This window comes from Atheta coriaria, unplaced genomic scaffold (genome assembly GCF_025399875.1).
Source record: "Atheta coriaria isolate IRGN ID8LTWV9N9 unplaced genomic scaffold, Caltech_Dcor_3.1 hic_scaffold_5_pilon, whole genome shotgun sequence".
In the NCBI taxonomy this organism is placed as follows: Eukaryota; Metazoa; Arthropoda; class Insecta; order Coleoptera; family Staphylinidae; genus Dalotia; species Dalotia coriaria.
The window spans coordinates 1-17513 of NW_027045447.1; the positions used below are offsets into that span (position 1 = coordinate 1).

The 17513-nt window shown below is 32.7% G+C and overlaps 4 protein-coding genes across 4 annotated transcripts; all 4 read right to left on the reverse strand.

Annotated features, from left to right (window-relative positions):
* Positions 1-4753: 4753 nt before the first annotated feature.
* Positions 4754-8413, reverse strand: LOC135792298 (uncharacterized). Its single transcript, XM_065302925.1, has 6 exons — positions 8077-8413; positions 6508-6968; positions 6346-6447; positions 6178-6280; positions 5925-6080; positions 4754-5857 (listed from the first exon to the last, which is right to left on the reverse strand). Exons 2-6 carry the CDS (start codon positions 6786-6788, stop codon positions 5804-5806), a joined length of 696 nt encoding a protein of 231 aa, XP_065158997.1. The 5' UTR covers positions 6789-6968; positions 8077-8413; the 3' UTR covers positions 4754-5803.
* Positions 8414-8545: 132 nt separating this feature from the next.
* LOC135792297 (uncharacterized) lies at positions 8546-10551 on the reverse strand. Its single transcript, XM_065302924.1, has 6 exons — positions 10459-10551; positions 10120-10399; positions 9399-10067; positions 9192-9338; positions 8898-9131; positions 8546-8840 (listed from the first exon to the last, which is right to left on the reverse strand). Exons 1-6 carry the CDS (start codon positions 10473-10475, stop codon positions 8664-8666), a joined length of 1524 nt encoding a protein of 507 aa, XP_065158996.1. The 5' UTR covers positions 10476-10551; the 3' UTR covers positions 8546-8663.
* Positions 10552-11114: 563 nt separating this feature from the next.
* Positions 11115-13299, reverse strand: LOC135792300 (juvenile hormone esterase-like). Its single transcript, XM_065302926.1, is given in 6 exon segments — positions 11115-11446; positions 11558-11856; positions 11919-12076; positions 12128-12307; positions 12310-12489; positions 12554-13299. Coding segments are annotated over 6 exon segments (1695 nt in total). The 5' UTR covers positions 13227-13299; the 3' UTR covers positions 11115-11241.
* Positions 13300-14993: 1694 nt separating this feature from the next.
* On the reverse strand, positions 14994-17266 carry LOC135792595 (sphingomyelin phosphodiesterase-like). Its single transcript, XM_065303249.1, has 6 exons — positions 17133-17266; positions 16764-17065; positions 16554-16703; positions 15549-16487; positions 15283-15479; positions 14994-15220 (listed from the first exon to the last, which is right to left on the reverse strand). The coding sequence occupies exons 1-6, from the start codon at positions 17242-17244 to the stop codon at positions 15064-15066; spliced, it is 1857 nt and encodes a 618-aa protein (XP_065159321.1). The 5' UTR covers positions 17245-17266; the 3' UTR covers positions 14994-15063.
* Between the last annotated feature and the right edge of the window lie 247 nt (positions 17267-17513).

A 17513-nucleotide genomic window follows, 5' to 3' on the forward strand; every position in this document is an offset into this window, starting at 1 on the left:
CAGATGAACAAGAAGTAAGTTCTACTTCGAAAACTGATGAGATTATTGATCAGGATCTTTCACTTGAAGCTAGAACACGAGTCAAATGTGTTGTTAGTCCTGTGAAACGAATGGAAACGACTGTGGAGCTTGAAACACTTGAAACATTCAAACCGGATCTTCAAATACTGAAAACAAATGATTCCGATGATATTGCATCGAATAAAATTGAATCACAAGTGTCTGTTGGTACACTAGATGAAGATTTGGATGAGGATATGTGTAAGGATGAAGATAGCAAGCTGGATGATCTGCTTCTAGATGATGATGACGATGATCCGGTGGAGGATGGCGATGGAGGATTGACGCTGAAGGCCGAAGATGATATCTTGAATGATAGTGACGAATGATGTGATTGCATGAATTGATAATAAGTTTTGCCTTATTTAGTATGTAAGCAGAAAGTTACGATTTTTATAATGTGTAAATAGTAGTGATACTTTAAGAATGATTAATTATGTAATATTGGACATGATTTGCATTAAAATATACAAATCACATGGAATTTTATGTGTTTTTCTTTTGTTTTGGGTTGTTTTATTATTATTATTGTATTTTCATCATAAAAAGCGTAAAATATGTTTAATTTTGTGTTAAATTGCTTTAAAATAAAGTTTTTTTGTTGTTTTTGATGATTTTTAATTGAAAAATGTGAGTTTTTATACTTTTGTTAATTTAAATGTTGATATAGTTCAATATTTTACGACTAGGTGACACTAGAATGCACTTATTTGCAATAAATATTTGTTTATGTGTTGATTTTATTGTTTGTTTGTGGATGTAAGTTAACATGGCTTAAATCATGGCTGTCGATGTGAATATGTGTTCTAATAAATGCAGGAGCTTGAATGCATTTTGCAAAATTAAAGTTGGAACTTTTGTATGTGTATAATATTTTATGTATGAATGGCCATAGTCTGTGGCCGGTGCCACCGCAATCTAAGATTTAGGAACATCATTGAGCCTTGGGCTTAAATGGAAGACGCATGTCGATGTGAGTTGAATGTAGTTCTAATAATTGACCACAGAGGGCGCTAAAATGCACATTTTGCATTAAATTATTCCTTGCGATAAGTTTGAGACAAGTTGAGACTTGTTCGTTTAAATCTGTGTGAGATCACGTTATACCTGCGAGTATTTCTTATCAGTATCGCGCTAGAACGCGTTTATTTACATTTTTTATGCGGAACATCTTCGAATAATATTCCCAACTAGAATTTTACATTTCTATTCATTTATGCGTTTATTCTTCTATTTTATGTTAAATAGACATATGTAATTTATTTCAGAAACAGTAATACAATTAAATTGAATATAATTTCAACTAAATAAAATTGCTTTTATTAAAATTAAGAATCGCCAGAATTGTAAACTTATCTTGCTGGGCGCCTGCAACCTACGTGCCAATATTTGCTGAAGAAGCATTCTTTGAATTAATTCTTGCATTTCATTTGGTAATAAGTGGTAATATGCTCAGTTTAATCTCAGACTTCATGGTTGACACGTAATTTTAATTACAAATCATAATTGTTTCCTTCCTTATTAAATCTAATATAAGTAAATTAATATTAATAAAAAACAATTAGTTTTTCATAACGGTGCAGTGTCAGTGTTTGTGTTTAACAGAAAATTTGCTGTTTGTTGCGATAGTGAAAGTGAAAGTGAAAGTGAAAGAGAAAGAGTGAACTGGTAAGTGTTGTATCCTTGTGCGCTGAAACATTTGCGCGCTTCGTACTTACATATAACTCTAAAATAAAACCACAGATGGCGCAACGATACACTTATTTGCATTAAATTTCTTTCGCGTGCATACTCAAAAATGCACCAATCGTGTCCGTGGAAGAGTACCTGCGAGTATTTCTTATCAACATCGCGCTAGAACGCGTGTGTTACATTTTTTTATGCAGAATGTATGAAACTACAACACAAAACATGAATTCAACGTTTCTTTTACCAATTTATGCATTTATTACGTTAAATAAGCGTCGTTTAATGCATAAATAAGAATAAAATCTTATTATTTTCATTTATGAATACGTAATCCATTGTATAGTTTAAAAAATATTTATTTATTAAAGTTCAACGTGATTTTTATTGGATTTACAATTTTATATTCATAAACTCAGTTTATGAAGATGGCCTCAGGGCGAAACATGTCAAACTCATTATATAAAATTGTAAATCCAGTAAAAATCACGTTGAACTTTAATAAATACATATTTTTTAAAAATAATAAAATCATTGTAGAACGTAATTAAAATTTAATTAATTTCTATATTAATATTAACAACGGTAAATTTTTTTATATCATTTAACATATCGTATAAATTAATTAATTCGTATCCATTAAGCGTTGTTTCTTGTATTTTGTTATTGAACGCACATTCAGTATTCAGTAAATTGTGTGCTGAATCTAACGTGCACATTATACTTAAACATAACTCTAAAATAAGCCCACAGATGGCTCTAGCATACACTTATTCGCATTAAATATTTGTTGGTGTTAGTGAGTGCACATTCGTGTCCATGTGAGATTCCACTCTGCGCGCAAATCACTATCACAACTTGTCCAGATTTATCAGTATCAATTCCTCATGTTATTTTCAAACATTCATACCACTTTCACTTTCATTAGATTTAATATATTAAATTCGAAACTAGTTTGCATCTAGCATCTAGCGATTCATATTTCTCATCAAAGTCAAGAAAGAAATCGTACTTTTACCAACCTACAACAAAAACAATCACATATTACATAATTCCAATACATTAACTACACAATAACAATATTTTTACATCAACAAATGCCATTTTATTAATAGTAATCAATCCGACGGCTTTGAAATCAACAACGCGTTGAGTGGCGTGCAAGGCAAACGGCAGCCATGTTTGCAACGCACGCGAACCATCTTCCCAATTCATCAGGTACAAAGATTCAGACAGTAAAAAAATCTACAACAATCAAACCACAGACCATTCAGCAATGATTGACATCTGAATTAAAAATCAAAAAAATAAAATTAAAAATCATCAAATTCTTTACTTCGCTTGTTAACTCTCCGGCTGGGAAACAAAACATTGACAGCTGTACAAGTAAACTCGTCACATAAATAAAACTCCTCGCTTTGTCTGTCAGTGTAGTCGGACTAAAACACAATATGAATAATTATTATTAAAATATTGATTAATTGATTATGATTATATTCACGTTTCGGTAATGGCGTACAACTCCATGCAGCATGATGCAATCGTCAGGCAATACAAAGCCAACAATTGAATCATGAATACTTTTTCTATGTCTCTGACATAACTAGAAAACCAAAAACATAAAAAAAAAAACTTAAATCACACAAAAGATATAAAAATATAAAACCTGAGTAAGAATCGATGATGATTTACAAAACCAATCAACGCTTTCATATCATTCGGTGATCCAGATGAACAAGAAGTAAGTTCTACTTCGAAAACTGATGAGATTATTGATCAGGATCTTTCACTTGAAGCTAGAACACGAGTCAAATGTGTTGTTAGTCCTGTGAAACGAATGGAAACGCCTGTGGAGCTTGAAACACTTGAAACTTTTAAACCGGATCTTCAAACACTGAAAACAAATGATTCTGATGATATTCGATCGAATAAAATTGAATCAGAAGTGTCTGTTGATACGCTTGATGAAGATTTAGATGAGGATATGTGTAAGGATGAAGACAGCAAACTGGATGATCTGCTTCTGGATGATGATGATGATGATCCGGTGGAGGATGGCGCGTTGACGCTGAAGGCCGAAGATGATATCTTAAATGATAGCGACGAATGATGTGATTGCATGATTGAATTGATAATAAGTTTTGCCTTATTTAGTGTGTAAGCAGAAAGTTACGATTTTTATAATGTGTAAATAGTAGTGATACTTTAAGAATGATTAATTATGTAATATTGGACATGATTTGCATTAAAATTTACAAATCACATGGAATTTTGGTGTTTTTCTTTTGTTTTGGGTTGTTTTTAACATTATTTTTGTATTTTCATCATAAACAGCGTAAAATATGATTAATTTTGTATTAAATTGCTTTAAAATGAAGTTTTTTATTGGTTTTTGATGATTTTTGGTTGAAAAATGTGAATTTTAATACTTGTGTTTATTTAAATGTTGATATAGTTCAATGGTTGACGCCTAGGTAACACTACAATGCAGTTATTTGCAATAAATATTTGTTTATATGTTGATTAAATTGTTTGTTGGTGTATGTAAGTTTGCAATGACTTAAATGGAGAGACGCATGTCGATGTGAGTTGAATGTAGTTCTAATAATTGACCACAGAGGACGCTAGGATGCGCATTTTGCATTAAATTATTGCTTGGGATGAGTTTGAGACAAGTTGTGACTTGTTTGTTTAGATCTGTGTGCGATCACGCTATACCTGCGAGTATTTCTTATCAATATCGCGCTAGAACGCGTTTATTTACATTTTTTGTGCAAGGCATCTTCGGATAACGTCAACAACTAGATTTTAACATTTCTATTCATTTCATTTTTATTCATTTATGCGTTTATTCTTCTATTTTATAATAAATAGACATAATTTATTTCAGAAACAGTAATAAAATTAAATTGTAATATAAATAAAACTAAAAATTCAACAAAATAAAATTGCTTTTATTAAAATTAAGAATCGCAGAAAGTGCAAGCTTATCTTGCTGGGCGCCTGCAACCTACGTGACAATATTTGCTGAAAAAGCACTCTTGGAATTAGTTTTTTCGTTTCAATTCGTATTAAACTCAGTACAATCTCAGACTTTGTGTTGTCGGGACATACTTTTAATTACAAATTATAATTGTTCTCTTCTTTCTTAAATCTATTAAAACAATTAAAATAATTTTTTAAAAAATTAGTTGTTTGTATCGGTGCAGTGTTTGTGTCTAACAGAAAATTTGCTGTTTGTTGCGATAGTGAAAGTGAAAGTGTAAGAGTGAAATGGTAAGTGTTATGTCCTTGTGCGCTGAAACATTCGCGCGCATCGTACTTACATATAACTAAAATAAAACCACAGAGGGCGCTGCGATGCACTTATTTGCATTAAATTTCTTTCATGTGAATCTTTGCGTGCACCAATCGTGTCCGCGGAAGATCACGCCATACCTGCGAGTATTTCTTATCAACATCACGCTAGAACCCGTGTGTTTACATTTTTTTATGCAGAATATATGAAACAACAACACAAAACATGAATTCAATGTTTCTTTTACCAATTCCTGCATTTATTCTTTTAATTTACGTTAAATAAACGTTGTTTAATGCATAAATATGAATAAAATCATTATGAAACGTAGTATCCATTCAATTAATTGGTATAGTAATATTAACAACCGTAAAATTTGTATATCATTTAAAATTAGTTCATTTATATCGATGAAGCGTTTATAAAAATACTAGTATGTTGATTGTTTCTTCCTGTTATAAGCGCTTTTTCGTTATTTAGTAAATTGCGTGCTGAAGCAAATGTTAACATTGTACTTAAACATAATTCCAAAATAAGTCCACAGATGTCGCTAGCATTCACGTATTCGCATTAAATATTTGTTGGTGTCAGTGAGTGCACATTCGTGTCCATGTAAAATCACACTCTGCGCGCACATCACTATCGCAACTTGTCCAGCTGTATCAATATCAATTCCTCATGTTATTTCCAAACATTCATACCACTTTCACTTTCATTAGATTTAATATATTAAATTCGAAACTAGTTTGCATCTAGCATCTAGCGATTCATATTCCTCATCAAAGTCAAGAAAGAAATCGTACTTTTACCAACCTACAACAAAAACAATCACATATTACATAATTCCAATACATTAACTACATAATAACAATAATATTACATCAACAAATGCCATTTTATTAATAGTAATCAATCCGACGGCTTTGAAATCGACAACGCGTTGAGTGGCGTGCAAGGCAAACGGCAGCCATGTTTGCAACGCACGCGAGCCATCTTCCCAATTCATCAAATACAAAGATTCAGACAGCAAAAAAATCTACAACAATCAAACCACAAAGTATTCAGCAATGATTGACATATGAATTAAAAATCAAAAAAATTAAATTAAAAATAAGCATCATCAAATTCTTTACTTCGCTTGTTAACTCTCCGGCAGGAAAACAAAACATTGACAGCTGTACAAGTAAACTCGTCACATAAATAAAACTCCTTGCTTTGTCTGTCAGTGTAGTCGGTCTAAAACACCATATAAATAATTATTAATATTAAAATATTGATTAATTGATTATGATTATATTCACGTTTCGGTAATGGCGTACAACTCCATACAGCATGATGCAATCGTCAGGCAATACAAAGCCAACAATTGAATCATGAATACTTTTTCTATGTCTCTGACATAACTAGAAAACATTACAAACAATAAAAACTAAAATACAACAAAAGATATAAAAATATAAAACCTGAGTAAGAATCGATGATGATTCACAAAACCAATCAACGCTTTCATATCATTCGGTGATCCGTTATTCTTGTGGTTCTGTATGTTCCAATTCAAGATGATAAACTGCGCGCGCATATTGGTAATAGTTAGTAGAAACAACCCATTGAATCCCATTACTAATGCAACCAGAAACAGCGCGAAAACAGTCTGATAACTCAACGCATAATAATAATATTCTTCTGCAAACCACTGGAGAGTCAGAACTGTTCCTTTGTCGTGAAATGGCCGCGACATGAACATTGCCAGTGTCAAAAGCACAAGAAAATCGAATAAATTGCCGTAGTAATTGGCTGAAGCGTAGATTTTATACACTTGGAGTTTTAATACTGGATCTTTAGCTATCCAGAATTGATCACGACTTTTTAACAGTCGTGAAATTATGTTGTTGTAGTAAACCACAGGGATTACTTTTAATAATGACTGCAAAATAAAAAAAAAATTTTATGAATAAAGTTGGATATTTCATTTAAACTACATGAAAAACTTTGTTTTCATTGTTTTCCATGATTAATCCCTATCCCTACTATTATAAATGCGAAAGTCTTGATGTTTGTTACACTTTCACGCAAATACTACTTGACCGATCAAATTTGTGCACATATTCTTAGAGGTCCCCGAATGGTTATAGGCTACTTTTTATTTAATAAAAAAAATATTTTTTTAAATAAAATAAAGAAAAATAAAATAAAAACACCCTGTATATCTTGACAGGTGAGTGTTTTTCTTCATGTTTAGTTGTTCTTTCGATAGTGTCACCGCAGATATGTTTGTGAAAGCACATAAAACATAAACCAACACACCATAACGCCATTACCACCATCCTCGTCTGTTTTTTTATGTTTTCACCCTTTCACGCGAGAGTTTCAGTGAGTGGCTGCGTTTCTTCAGGGCTTCTATTGTTTTATTTCATTTGCCACTCTTTTATTACGTTTTGCCGTCTCGGGAAGAAAAATCCCGCAGTTCAAACACGAAATGCAATACAACGATGATAAATCACGCAATGCAAGCGCTAAATTATATCCCTACTAATATTATAAATGTGCAAGTCCTGATGTTTGTTACAGTTTCACGCAAAAACTACTTAACCGATCATCTTGAAAATTTGTACACATATTCTTAGTGGTCCCCGAATGGTTATAGGCTACTTTATATTTAATAAAAAAAATTATTTTTAAATAAAATAAAGAAATTGTTTAGCCAATAATACCTCTGCATCTGTCTATTTGACTACTTTAACGCCATCTAGCATTCCAGCAATGAAGCTCAAACCTAAGTACTATAGTACCATCACACTGTATTATCACACTGTATTACCGACAGCTACGTCAACATCAAATCCAATTGACTACACTATGGAGACTGTACACTATACTTCCATAGACTATACTTTCAGCCATTTTAAACTTCCCGCCATTCTACTTCATTGTTACTTCTTCTGTGACTACAGACGCGTACGGAAGCAACTTCATTAATTTAGATATTCGCGAGCGGAGCCAAGGGTTAAAGCTAGTATGTAATATATCCTTACCAATGTGTACAATCCAAAAGATGAAATCAACTGAGTCAAGACAACGATGTCAATTGAACATAAAAAATGTATTTCACAGTCCAATAGTACAAAGCCAGCACCCAACAAGTGAACCAAGTACCAATGAGTTGCTGCGTCAATAATTTAGTCTTCAACGGATGTAGATAAATAAGTTTCAGTGGATAAACACCAAGCCTAACGAGTTTTTCTTGTTCTTTTTCCATTTCCACATCAGATATCCCGCCATTTTGATTTATTTCATTAGATTCACCATTATTTTCATTATTAAACAACTCTTTCTCCATGTACTTTGTTTTCCTGCCGAAAAATGCCTTCATCTTGATAAAAATATCAAATTTTCACCAAATTCAACCACTTTTATAAGAGTAATAACTCATGCGCTGATGGCAAAGCAATAATTATCCTAATTGCCATCTGATGTGCTGGAATGCAAACAGAAGGCGTATAATTAAGATAATCACCATGTGTAGGTGGAAATATAATTGGGACTAGGGATAATTCCAGGGTTGAGTTTTATAAATTATAAAATATAGGAAAATAGGCATAAATATAGGTTAATCATGGTTTTAACGTCCTCCCATCGAAGTAATTTGTAATCCGTAGTTTCTTCCATCAATACTTGTAACTTCACCGTCTTCGTTGTCCGCCATTATCTCAAAACACAATGATTTCTTCTCATATCTTGTTTTTTCTTTGCGCAATGCTTCTATATCCATATCATGAACTTTTAACAGGAAATTATACTAAAAACATCAATTTTACAACATTTAATGAATAAAATCAATGATTTTGTTGAATACTTTGTTGTAATCACGTTCAACCAGATCTAAAATCTGTGTGTAATAATATCTATCTGTTATTTTCAGTTCTTTTCCAAAAGTTTCTGAATTGGGTAAACAATTGTGTTTGCACACAACACCGATATGTCGATATTTAATATCGCGTTGTGGAATGAATAATTTCCTTAAATTCAACTCATCAACTTCTGTTGATCCCCATGTAGGCATTGGACGATCCACAAAGGTATAACGACTCTAAAAATGTCACAAAACAATAAATTATCCAAGTTTTAAGTGTTTTAGGTGGGAATTTACCTTAAGACCAGATGAAATGTATCTAAACATCATGAAAAACAACGGTGTGATGCACAGGATTGTAAATATAATCACACTTGATTTGTTACTGTAAGATTCATCAACTGTTCCAAAAATCAACGAACAGATAACAGCAGCTAATGAAAACTACAAATAAAAATACACTTCATACACTATTTTACTAAACAAAATTAATAAAACACATACCCAGATAATAATTGATGATAAATTCATATGTGTCATCAAAACATTCGTCGGAAACATCTCAAACTTAAAAAAGTAATCATTTGCAATCACATTACTTGAATAAATGAAGTTAAACGTGATTATGGTGAGAACCAAAGTGAATGTCGATAGAAATGCACACTCATAATGATGCCAGATGAAATACATGCCACTTTTGAACGGTGTGAAGAGCACAATACTAATTAGAAACATAATCAAGCTGAAAGCAGTTGCAACACTCGCAGGCCAATACCCCATCCATTTGTATTCATTGACAAAGGCAATCATGATCAGTGAAGCAGTTGCTGCATTGTCCACCCATGTGGTGAGCACCTTCGAGATGACATAAAAGATTAACCATAGATGTGGCTGTTGAAACCTTCCAAGCACATCGAACATGATTGTGTAGTCTATATCTTGTCCATGTAAAACAATCCAGCATTGCGAGCCATCAATTTCATGGTAATTTACAAAATCATTCAAGAGACACTTGTTGTAGATGATATTCATGGCTATTTTGCAGAGTTTCACACCGTATGTGAAGAGAATGGTTGAATGTGGATTTGCGCCTGCTGGCATCACTGTTCCAAGCCACATTATTCTTGTTGCATTGATTATGTTGGATGCATGAGATGTAATTGCAGCCCAGAACTAAAAGATGTAAGTTTCATGTAAATATTAAATGATTTTATGTTTTGCTTACCATAATATGACCTAAATCATGTATAAATCCAACGAATTTCAGATTACTCGCTTGAAAGTTTGGATTACTTGTGGAAAACATCATCACAGCAATCATAATACTCATGGAAATAAGAAAACCAATTGCTTCTAGGATTAGCAAGAATTGCAGCCAGCCACGGCGCAGTTTTACCCATAAACTGAACAGAATCAGAGTGAATTGAAGAAATTGCAGACCCAGCATTGCGGTGTGGATTTCATTCTGCGAATTTGACTTGAAATTATCTTGTAGAGCTTCATGACTGTTAAAAAACAATTTTTCTGTTTTTGCATGTTTAAAACTTGTTTAATTTAAGTTTACTTGATGAACTGTGACATTGATAACGTATATTCTTTTCCTGGGACACATTTGAATGTTTCTTCATCTCTTACTAGTGGAAAACAACCGTCTGTGCTTCTTGGAAAGTCACAAGTGTACCAAATCGGCGTTTTTGTCTTGTGTACATTACCAAAAGCATGTGTAAAGTTGTCTGTATCAATGTATTGATAAGAGAGAAATATGTGAAAGCAACCGTGTGGTAGGCACTTAATTGAAAGTTGATTATTTGGATTATAAGCATAATATAACCAATTCCTTAAAAATTTAAATTTTTAAGTGTTTTTATGAGTTTTTGAAGTTTTTTTACCTTTTAAAAACGGTACAAAGTCAAACAAGCCCAGGATTTGCCTTTTTGCATAGTGACCAAAGAACATTATCGTTATCATCAGTGGATAAGTCAACACAAGATTCAATACAATGTAAATTAAGTATATTATTCCAGGGATATCAAGTAAAAGTATTCTTTGTACAAGATGGCTTCCTCGATGTTCATTTGCAATACAAAGGAGAAACATATGAATTCCAAATAGTCATAGACCAAAGGAGTGTCTAACTGTAATGGGAAATTTATATAAAAGTACAGGAATCGATGAAAAACGTACGGATGTGTCGTGTTTTTAAACTTTTTTATAACTGCGTTTCTTTGCTTCAACATTTTTGTTTATTTTCGTTTAAAATGGTTAAAAATTAATAGAAAATGACACTGTGACAGATATTATAGTGTCAAATGATATTCTACATTAATAATAATGTGTTTTATTATATTTAAAGTTCATCTTTATTGTTAGTGATATAATTATTGTTGTTTTTGTTTTCTAATTCATTCCAGAATTGATTTGCTTCGTAAAACAAATCTTTTCCCATTTTAAACGTGAAATCTTTATCAATTATTAAATATTCATTGTGTGTGCTGTGTACTGGCTTCCAGTCCAGTTTGATTCCATCGTTGTTGATGAAATCATCAAAGTTCCTATACAATAAAAAAAAAACATAAAAATTGTTTGTTTTGTTGTTGTTTTACTTTAGAACGACAGATGGCGCTAGCAGTACTATAACAGAGAATATAATAGAATAAACTTACTTGTGTCGAGCGAAGTGTGTCCACAACTTAGTCATAAACAAACTCATCTTTTTATCGGTGTCCGTGAATGCTTTATCAGCATTCGGAAAGTTATACAGCACATATTCCAATGGAAACAGGTAGAATAATTCATCCATGTGACATATTCCTAAATCAACGTTTTCATCACCAGCGAAATATTTCGAAAATGTTAGAGCTCCTTTATAATTAAAGAAGAAAGAGTAAATGGATGATTTTGAATGTTTATGATGCAGAGATACAGTGTCATCTGTACAACGGAAATATTCATCTGACCAATACTGCGGAGAGAAAATAAAAATTAATTATTAAAATCAACAAAATTATTTTTTGGTATATTTACAGCTGTTAATGACTTCAAATCCATTCCATTACCAAAGTAATGATTTTTTACAGCTGTTATTTGTTCCATAGTGTAATGATGTTTATTGTTTGTCGGTCTGTATAATTCATGGAAATATTTATCGCATTTTTCAATAGTTTCCGGGTGTTTTGCAAAAACTAAAATAAAAATTATATAAACAATAATTAAATTTTATATTAATAGTTTACGTGAAGTTCTAATGGCGCCTTCATCAGTAGTAGTGCCCTGCATTATCGGCACATCATAAAAATCGCCATTTTTTAGTAAATTTTCAGGAAAATCAATCAAAAACGCATCTTTATGCGCTGGTTCAACAGCTGGAGTAAACAAAACCATTGGATCTACATCAAAAACTATAAATTTTGCTGTCAAAACAATATTTCATCCAAAGATTTATCTTTTAAACATTTAATCATGTCTTCTGTGGGAAAAACAGGACAATTTGCAAGTCTAGATAATTGTGTGGATAAATTAACCATGTTTTTGAATGTGTGCACTGCCCAGTGACAGACTGCAGCGCCACTCTCCAAGATAGCAGCGTGGAATAACCCTGAAACATTACGGAAACCAAAATAACCTCAAAATTTAGCAAAAATTAAGTTTTTAATGTTTACCTTTAGTTTTAGGTGAAAATAAATGCAAATGTGTGCTTGCAGCACCAGCACTGTTACCAAACAGTGTTATCTTTGTGTTATCACCTCCAAAATGCTGAATATTATCATAAACCCATTGAATCGCCATTGCTTGATCTTTCATACCATTATTAGCGTATATTTCATGTCCTTCACTTCCAGCCGCAAGGAAACCAAGTGGTCCAAGTCGATAATTCAACGTTACAAGAATAACATTATCATTTCTCAAGAGATAATCCGGTTTGAACATGATACCAGTTCCCCAGGCAAAACCTCCGCCATGAATGTATATCATCACTGGTAACTTGGTCAAATCATCATTTTTTACCGTTTTAGGTACATAGACATTTAAATAAAGACAATCTTCATCTCCGGAGATTTCAGGAGGACCATTGAAGACACTGACTTGCGCACACATAACATTTTCCTTTGATTTATCATTGATAACATCATTATACTGCGGTTTTTGTGGCGGTTCAAAGCGCAAATTGTTAATCGGTGCTTGTGCATACGGAATGCCCGTGTATGCGATTATATTATCACTGTGTTTATAACCGATGACAATGGAATTGTCTATTTTTACATTTTGCGTTGATGCGGTTGTTGAATTCACTCCGTAAGTGAATAAAAATGTAAATATTAGTAATGTACGCATTGTAAAGTACGAGTTTAAAAATAGGTGCTTTCAAGTTGAGAGATAGATGAATACTGTGGTGATTTGAAGCGAAAAACCGTGCGAGGGCAAAGTTGCAAGTCACATTTGTGTATTATATAATTAAATTGCCTCGGTAGACAAACAATTATTTGTTATTTGATACTTATTGATTGATACAGTTGAATGCATGCGCGTAAATTCATTAATTTGGTTTGGTTTCATAGATTAAACATAATTATATTATTAAAAATGATGTGTAAAGATATAATTAGATGATAAAATTTATATAACCTCAAAATAATTAAGTTTTTAGTGTTTACTTGTAGTTTTAAGGCGAAAATAAACGAAATTTCATTGGGAAAATAATATTAGAATGATTTATTTGGGAGATTATGTCTTATTAATATAATTTGTTTTTATTTTTTACCTAAAATTAAAGGTAAACATTAAAAAAATAATTATTTTGAGGTTATATATGTTTCCGCAGTGTTTTAGTGTTATTCCACGCCGTTATCTTGGCGAGTGGCGCTGCAGTCTGTCACTGGATAGTGCACACATTCAAAAATGTGGTTAACTTATCCACACAATTATCTAGACTTGCAAATTGTCCTGTTTTTCCCACAGAAGACATGATTAAATGTTTAAAAGATAAATCTTTGGATGAAATATTGTTTTCAACAGCGAAATTTATAGTTTTTGATGTTGATCCAATGGTTTTGTTTACTCCAGCTGTTAAACCAACGCATAAAGATGCGTTTTCATTGATTTTCAGAAAATCTTCTTAAAATGGCGATTTTTATGATGTGTCGATAATGCAGGGCACTACTACTGACGAAGGAGCCATTAAGACTTCTCGTAATCCATTAAGAACAAATTTAATTATTGATTACATAATTTTTATTTTAGTTTATGCAAAATACATGATAAAATGTTTAAAAGATAAATCTTTGGATGAAATATTGTTTTCAACAGCGAAATTTATAGTTTTTGATGTTGATCCAATGGTTTTGTTTACTCCAGCTGTTAAACCAACGCATAAAGATGCGTTTTTCATTGATTTTCCAGAAAATCTTCTTAAAAATGGCGATTTTTATGATGTGTCGATAATGCAGGGCACTACTACTGACGAAGGAGCCATTAAGACTTCTCGTAATCCATTAAGAACAAATTTAATTATTGATTACATAATTTTTATTTTAGTTTATGCAAAATACATGATAAAATGTTTAAAAGATAAATCTTTGGATGAAATATTGTTTTCAACAGCGAAATTTATAGTTTTTGATGTTGATCCAATGGTTTTGTTTACTCCAGCTGTTAAACCAACGCATAAAGATGCGTTTTTCATTGATTTTCCAGAAAATCTTCTTAAAAATGGCGATTTTTATGATGTGTCGATAATGCAGGGCACTACTACTGACGAAGGAGCCATTAAGACTTCTCGTAATCCATTAAGAACAAATTTAATTATTGATTACATAATTTTTATTTTAGTTTATGCAAAATACATGATAAAATGTTTAAAAGATAAATCTTTGGATGAAATATTGTTTTCTACAGCGAAATTTATAGTTTTTGATGTAGATCCAATGGTTTTGTTTACTCCAGCTGTTGAACCAGCGTATAAAGATGCGTTTTTAATAAATTTTCCTGAAAATCTTCTTAAAAATGGCGATTTTTATGTTGTGTCGATAATGCAGGGCACTACTCCTGATGAAGGCGGTATTAGGACTTCACTTCACTTATAATCAATAAAAATAAAATAAAAACATTGTAAAAGTTTATTTAAAAATTCTAAAACAAATTTATTTATAGGTAAAACATAGATTTATGTCATTTAATGTTTTGTTTCCTGGTCAAACTCCCAAAGTTCCATTAATTTATCTGAATATGTGTTCTCTCCATAATATGGCTGCACCAATTTACTCAGATAAGATTTCATGCATTCCTCATCACAAGCCTCGTAGGATTTAGGCCCACCTCGGTTTCTGAAACTAAAATTAACAAAAAAAAAATAATTTTTGTCCAATTTTTACCACTTGTCTAAAACACTTACAAGATATATTGCTTCAGTAATTCTTTACTGGGTTCCTTTGCCATTTGCTCCATAAGTCCCGAAATATCTTCTCCAAAAAGACTGTCTACACCATAAGCATCCTTAAAAGAGTAGTGTTTCATCCAATTCGGAGATTGCGAAGCATTTTTATTAGCCTCATCAACATCAAAGTAATATTGATCATAATCCAAAAGATCCTGTTGATAATTAGGTTATAATAAAACAACTAACAATAAAAAATTGAGGTTATGTATAATAATACTTACTGCATTTGTTGTATCAACTTTAAAGATTCTATAATTAGGATTCCTGTTGGAAAACGCCGTGAGACTACCGCCATTAAAAGCGACAACCTTCATAGCAGCGCCATCTTCGTTATGATAGACAACCATCTCATCATTGTGTGTATGTCCATTAAAAATACCAGTAACTGTATTCTGATACCTCGCTAGAATCTTATAGAATTGTTGCATCCAATACGCATAAGCAGAATAATCCCCAGAAGGAACATGTGATAAGATATGCACAGATTCGCCATTTTGTTCCGCATCATACAACACATTCTCCAACCAAGCCAACTGCCCGAAGTTGTCCACATCATTATAGAGTAACCACCAGTTGTTAATGTAAGCCACATTTGAGTTGAGACCAACTACACGTAACCCTGGTCTCACCAATTTGGAATAGTAACCTCCAGCACGGATGGTTTCCTTACATTCGTCACCTAACCAATGTCCCCATTCCTCTGCTACCAAATCAAACACCCATTTTGTTGAAACATCTTGTTCCACATCATTAGGTGCCCAGACATTCAATGGGTGAGGTTCATGGTTACCCATCACGGGAAAGACAGGGATGTCTCCGAAATACTTCCGGAATTGTCCGTAGACATAGCGAAGGTCTTCGGAGTTGTTGAAGATGTTCGTGGCCCACACCCGGTGACTGATGATATCACCTGTGTAGTAGACATATTCAAGGTTGTGTTGTTCTGTGATTTGTTGCAGGGTGTCTTCTAGGAGGTAATGAGGGACATCGCAGTTGTTCCATTCTGTCCAGTAACCAGCAGCGTCTTCATTTTTTTCTACGTCTCCACTGTCATATTGACAACAGAGTGGGTGATCACAGTTTACCAGAGAACCAGGTTGGTAAATAGGGTCGTAATGGATGTCGGTAAGGTGCAGGATGTTGTAAGATTCTCCACTTCCCTGTTAAATAAGAAAATAAAAAGTTTTTTAGCGTTTTTTGAGGAAAATTTGAGGTTAGGAACTTACAGGTCGACTTTCAAGGGATTTTCCTTCATGGATGTCAATTTCCCAAGTCGGGGCATCCCTGGATTTACAATCAGAGCTTTGAAGAACTAGGGAACACACACGAGCGCCATCTACGTTCAGATTATTATCGACAATATACAAGAAAATGTCCTATAGAAAAAAGTAAGGTTATAAAACTTGTTTATGATAATTTGAGGTTATTTTACGTACAATATTGAGTTCTATAACACCCAGGCACACTTTCTCTGTCTGGATATGAAGCTTAATGCAGATATTATTAGCGAAATTCAACATGTCTTCCCTGGTAGCGCCATCTTCACGTCGCGCATTGATCAAACCATTAGCAGCAACCACACATGCAGCACAGACTAAATCATTATCAGGCGTGGCTTCCAATTCTTCGAAAAAGATGTTTCTCAGGTTGAGAACACCAAGAGTCTCTTCCAAATCTTTACCAACGATGTTTTTCTTGGTTAGGAGATCCAAACCTCTTTGTAATTTGTTTGTAAAAGCTTTAAAACACAAAAAACAACAAAAAAATAATTTTCAAACAAAAATGTAAAAAAATATTGATATTACCAGTGATATTTTGTTGTCTAAAATGATTTTCTTTGGTTTTTAAGGTAAAACCATTGGCACAGCTGACCAACACCAAGATGGCGGCCACACTCAACACGACTTTCAACGACATTTTGTTTGTTTAGTGCTCTCTAATCAAGTTCATTACCTTTTATACATTTCCATCGTCTGATGATATTTCCGATAAAAGCTGATCAATTAATTGATAAGCACTGATTGTTATCTAAAGTTGTTGTTTGGCACGTTCTCAATTCTTATCAGTCGGAAACGATCAAGTATCAAGTATCCTACATCCTCACGACGTAGAAAAAATACACGCAATGTCAAATCATTGTGTTTTGAGTGTTTTAATTACTAGGGAACGAATGTGATATCAAGAAT

What these genes read in the sequence shown, in the direction of transcription:
- LOC135792595 (XM_065303249.1), bottom strand. Translation starts at nt 17,244, where the DNA reads ATGTCGTTGAAAGTCGTGTTGAGTGTGGCCGCCATCTTGGTGTTGGTC. An exon ending in TAGACAACAAAATATCACTG is followed by an intron (nt 17,066 to 17,132) that starts GTAATATCAATA and finishes TGTGTTTTAAAG; the next exon opens with CTTTTACAAACAAATTACAA. An exon ending in AAGTTGATACAACAAATGCA is followed by an intron (nt 15,480 to 15,548) that starts GTAAGTATTATT and finishes AATTATCAACAG; the next exon opens with GATCTTTTGGATTATGATCA.
- LOC135792297 (XM_065302924.1), bottom strand. An exon ending in TATCATCAATTATTATCTGG is followed by an intron (nt 9,339 to 9,398) that starts GTATGTGTTTTA and finishes TTTTATTTGTAG; the next exon opens with TTTTCATTAGCTGCTGTTAT. An exon ending in ACATTTCATCTGGTCTTAAG is followed by an intron (nt 9,132 to 9,191) that starts GTAAATTCCCAC and finishes TGACATTTTTAG; the next exon opens with AGTCGTTATACCTTTGTGGA.
- LOC135792298 (XM_065302925.1), bottom strand. Translation starts at nt 6,788, where the DNA reads ATGTTCATGTCGCGGCCATTTCACGACAAAGGAACAGTTCTGACTCTC. An exon ending in CCGGAGAGTTAACAAGCGAA is followed by an intron (nt 6,081 to 6,177) that starts GTAAAGAATTTG and finishes TGATTGTTGTAG; the next exon opens with ATTTTTTTGCTGTCTGAATC. An exon ending in ATAAAATGGCATTTGTTGAT is followed by an intron (nt 5,858 to 5,924) that starts GTAATATTATTG and finishes TTTTTGTTGTAG; the next exon opens with GTTGGTAAAAGTACGATTTC.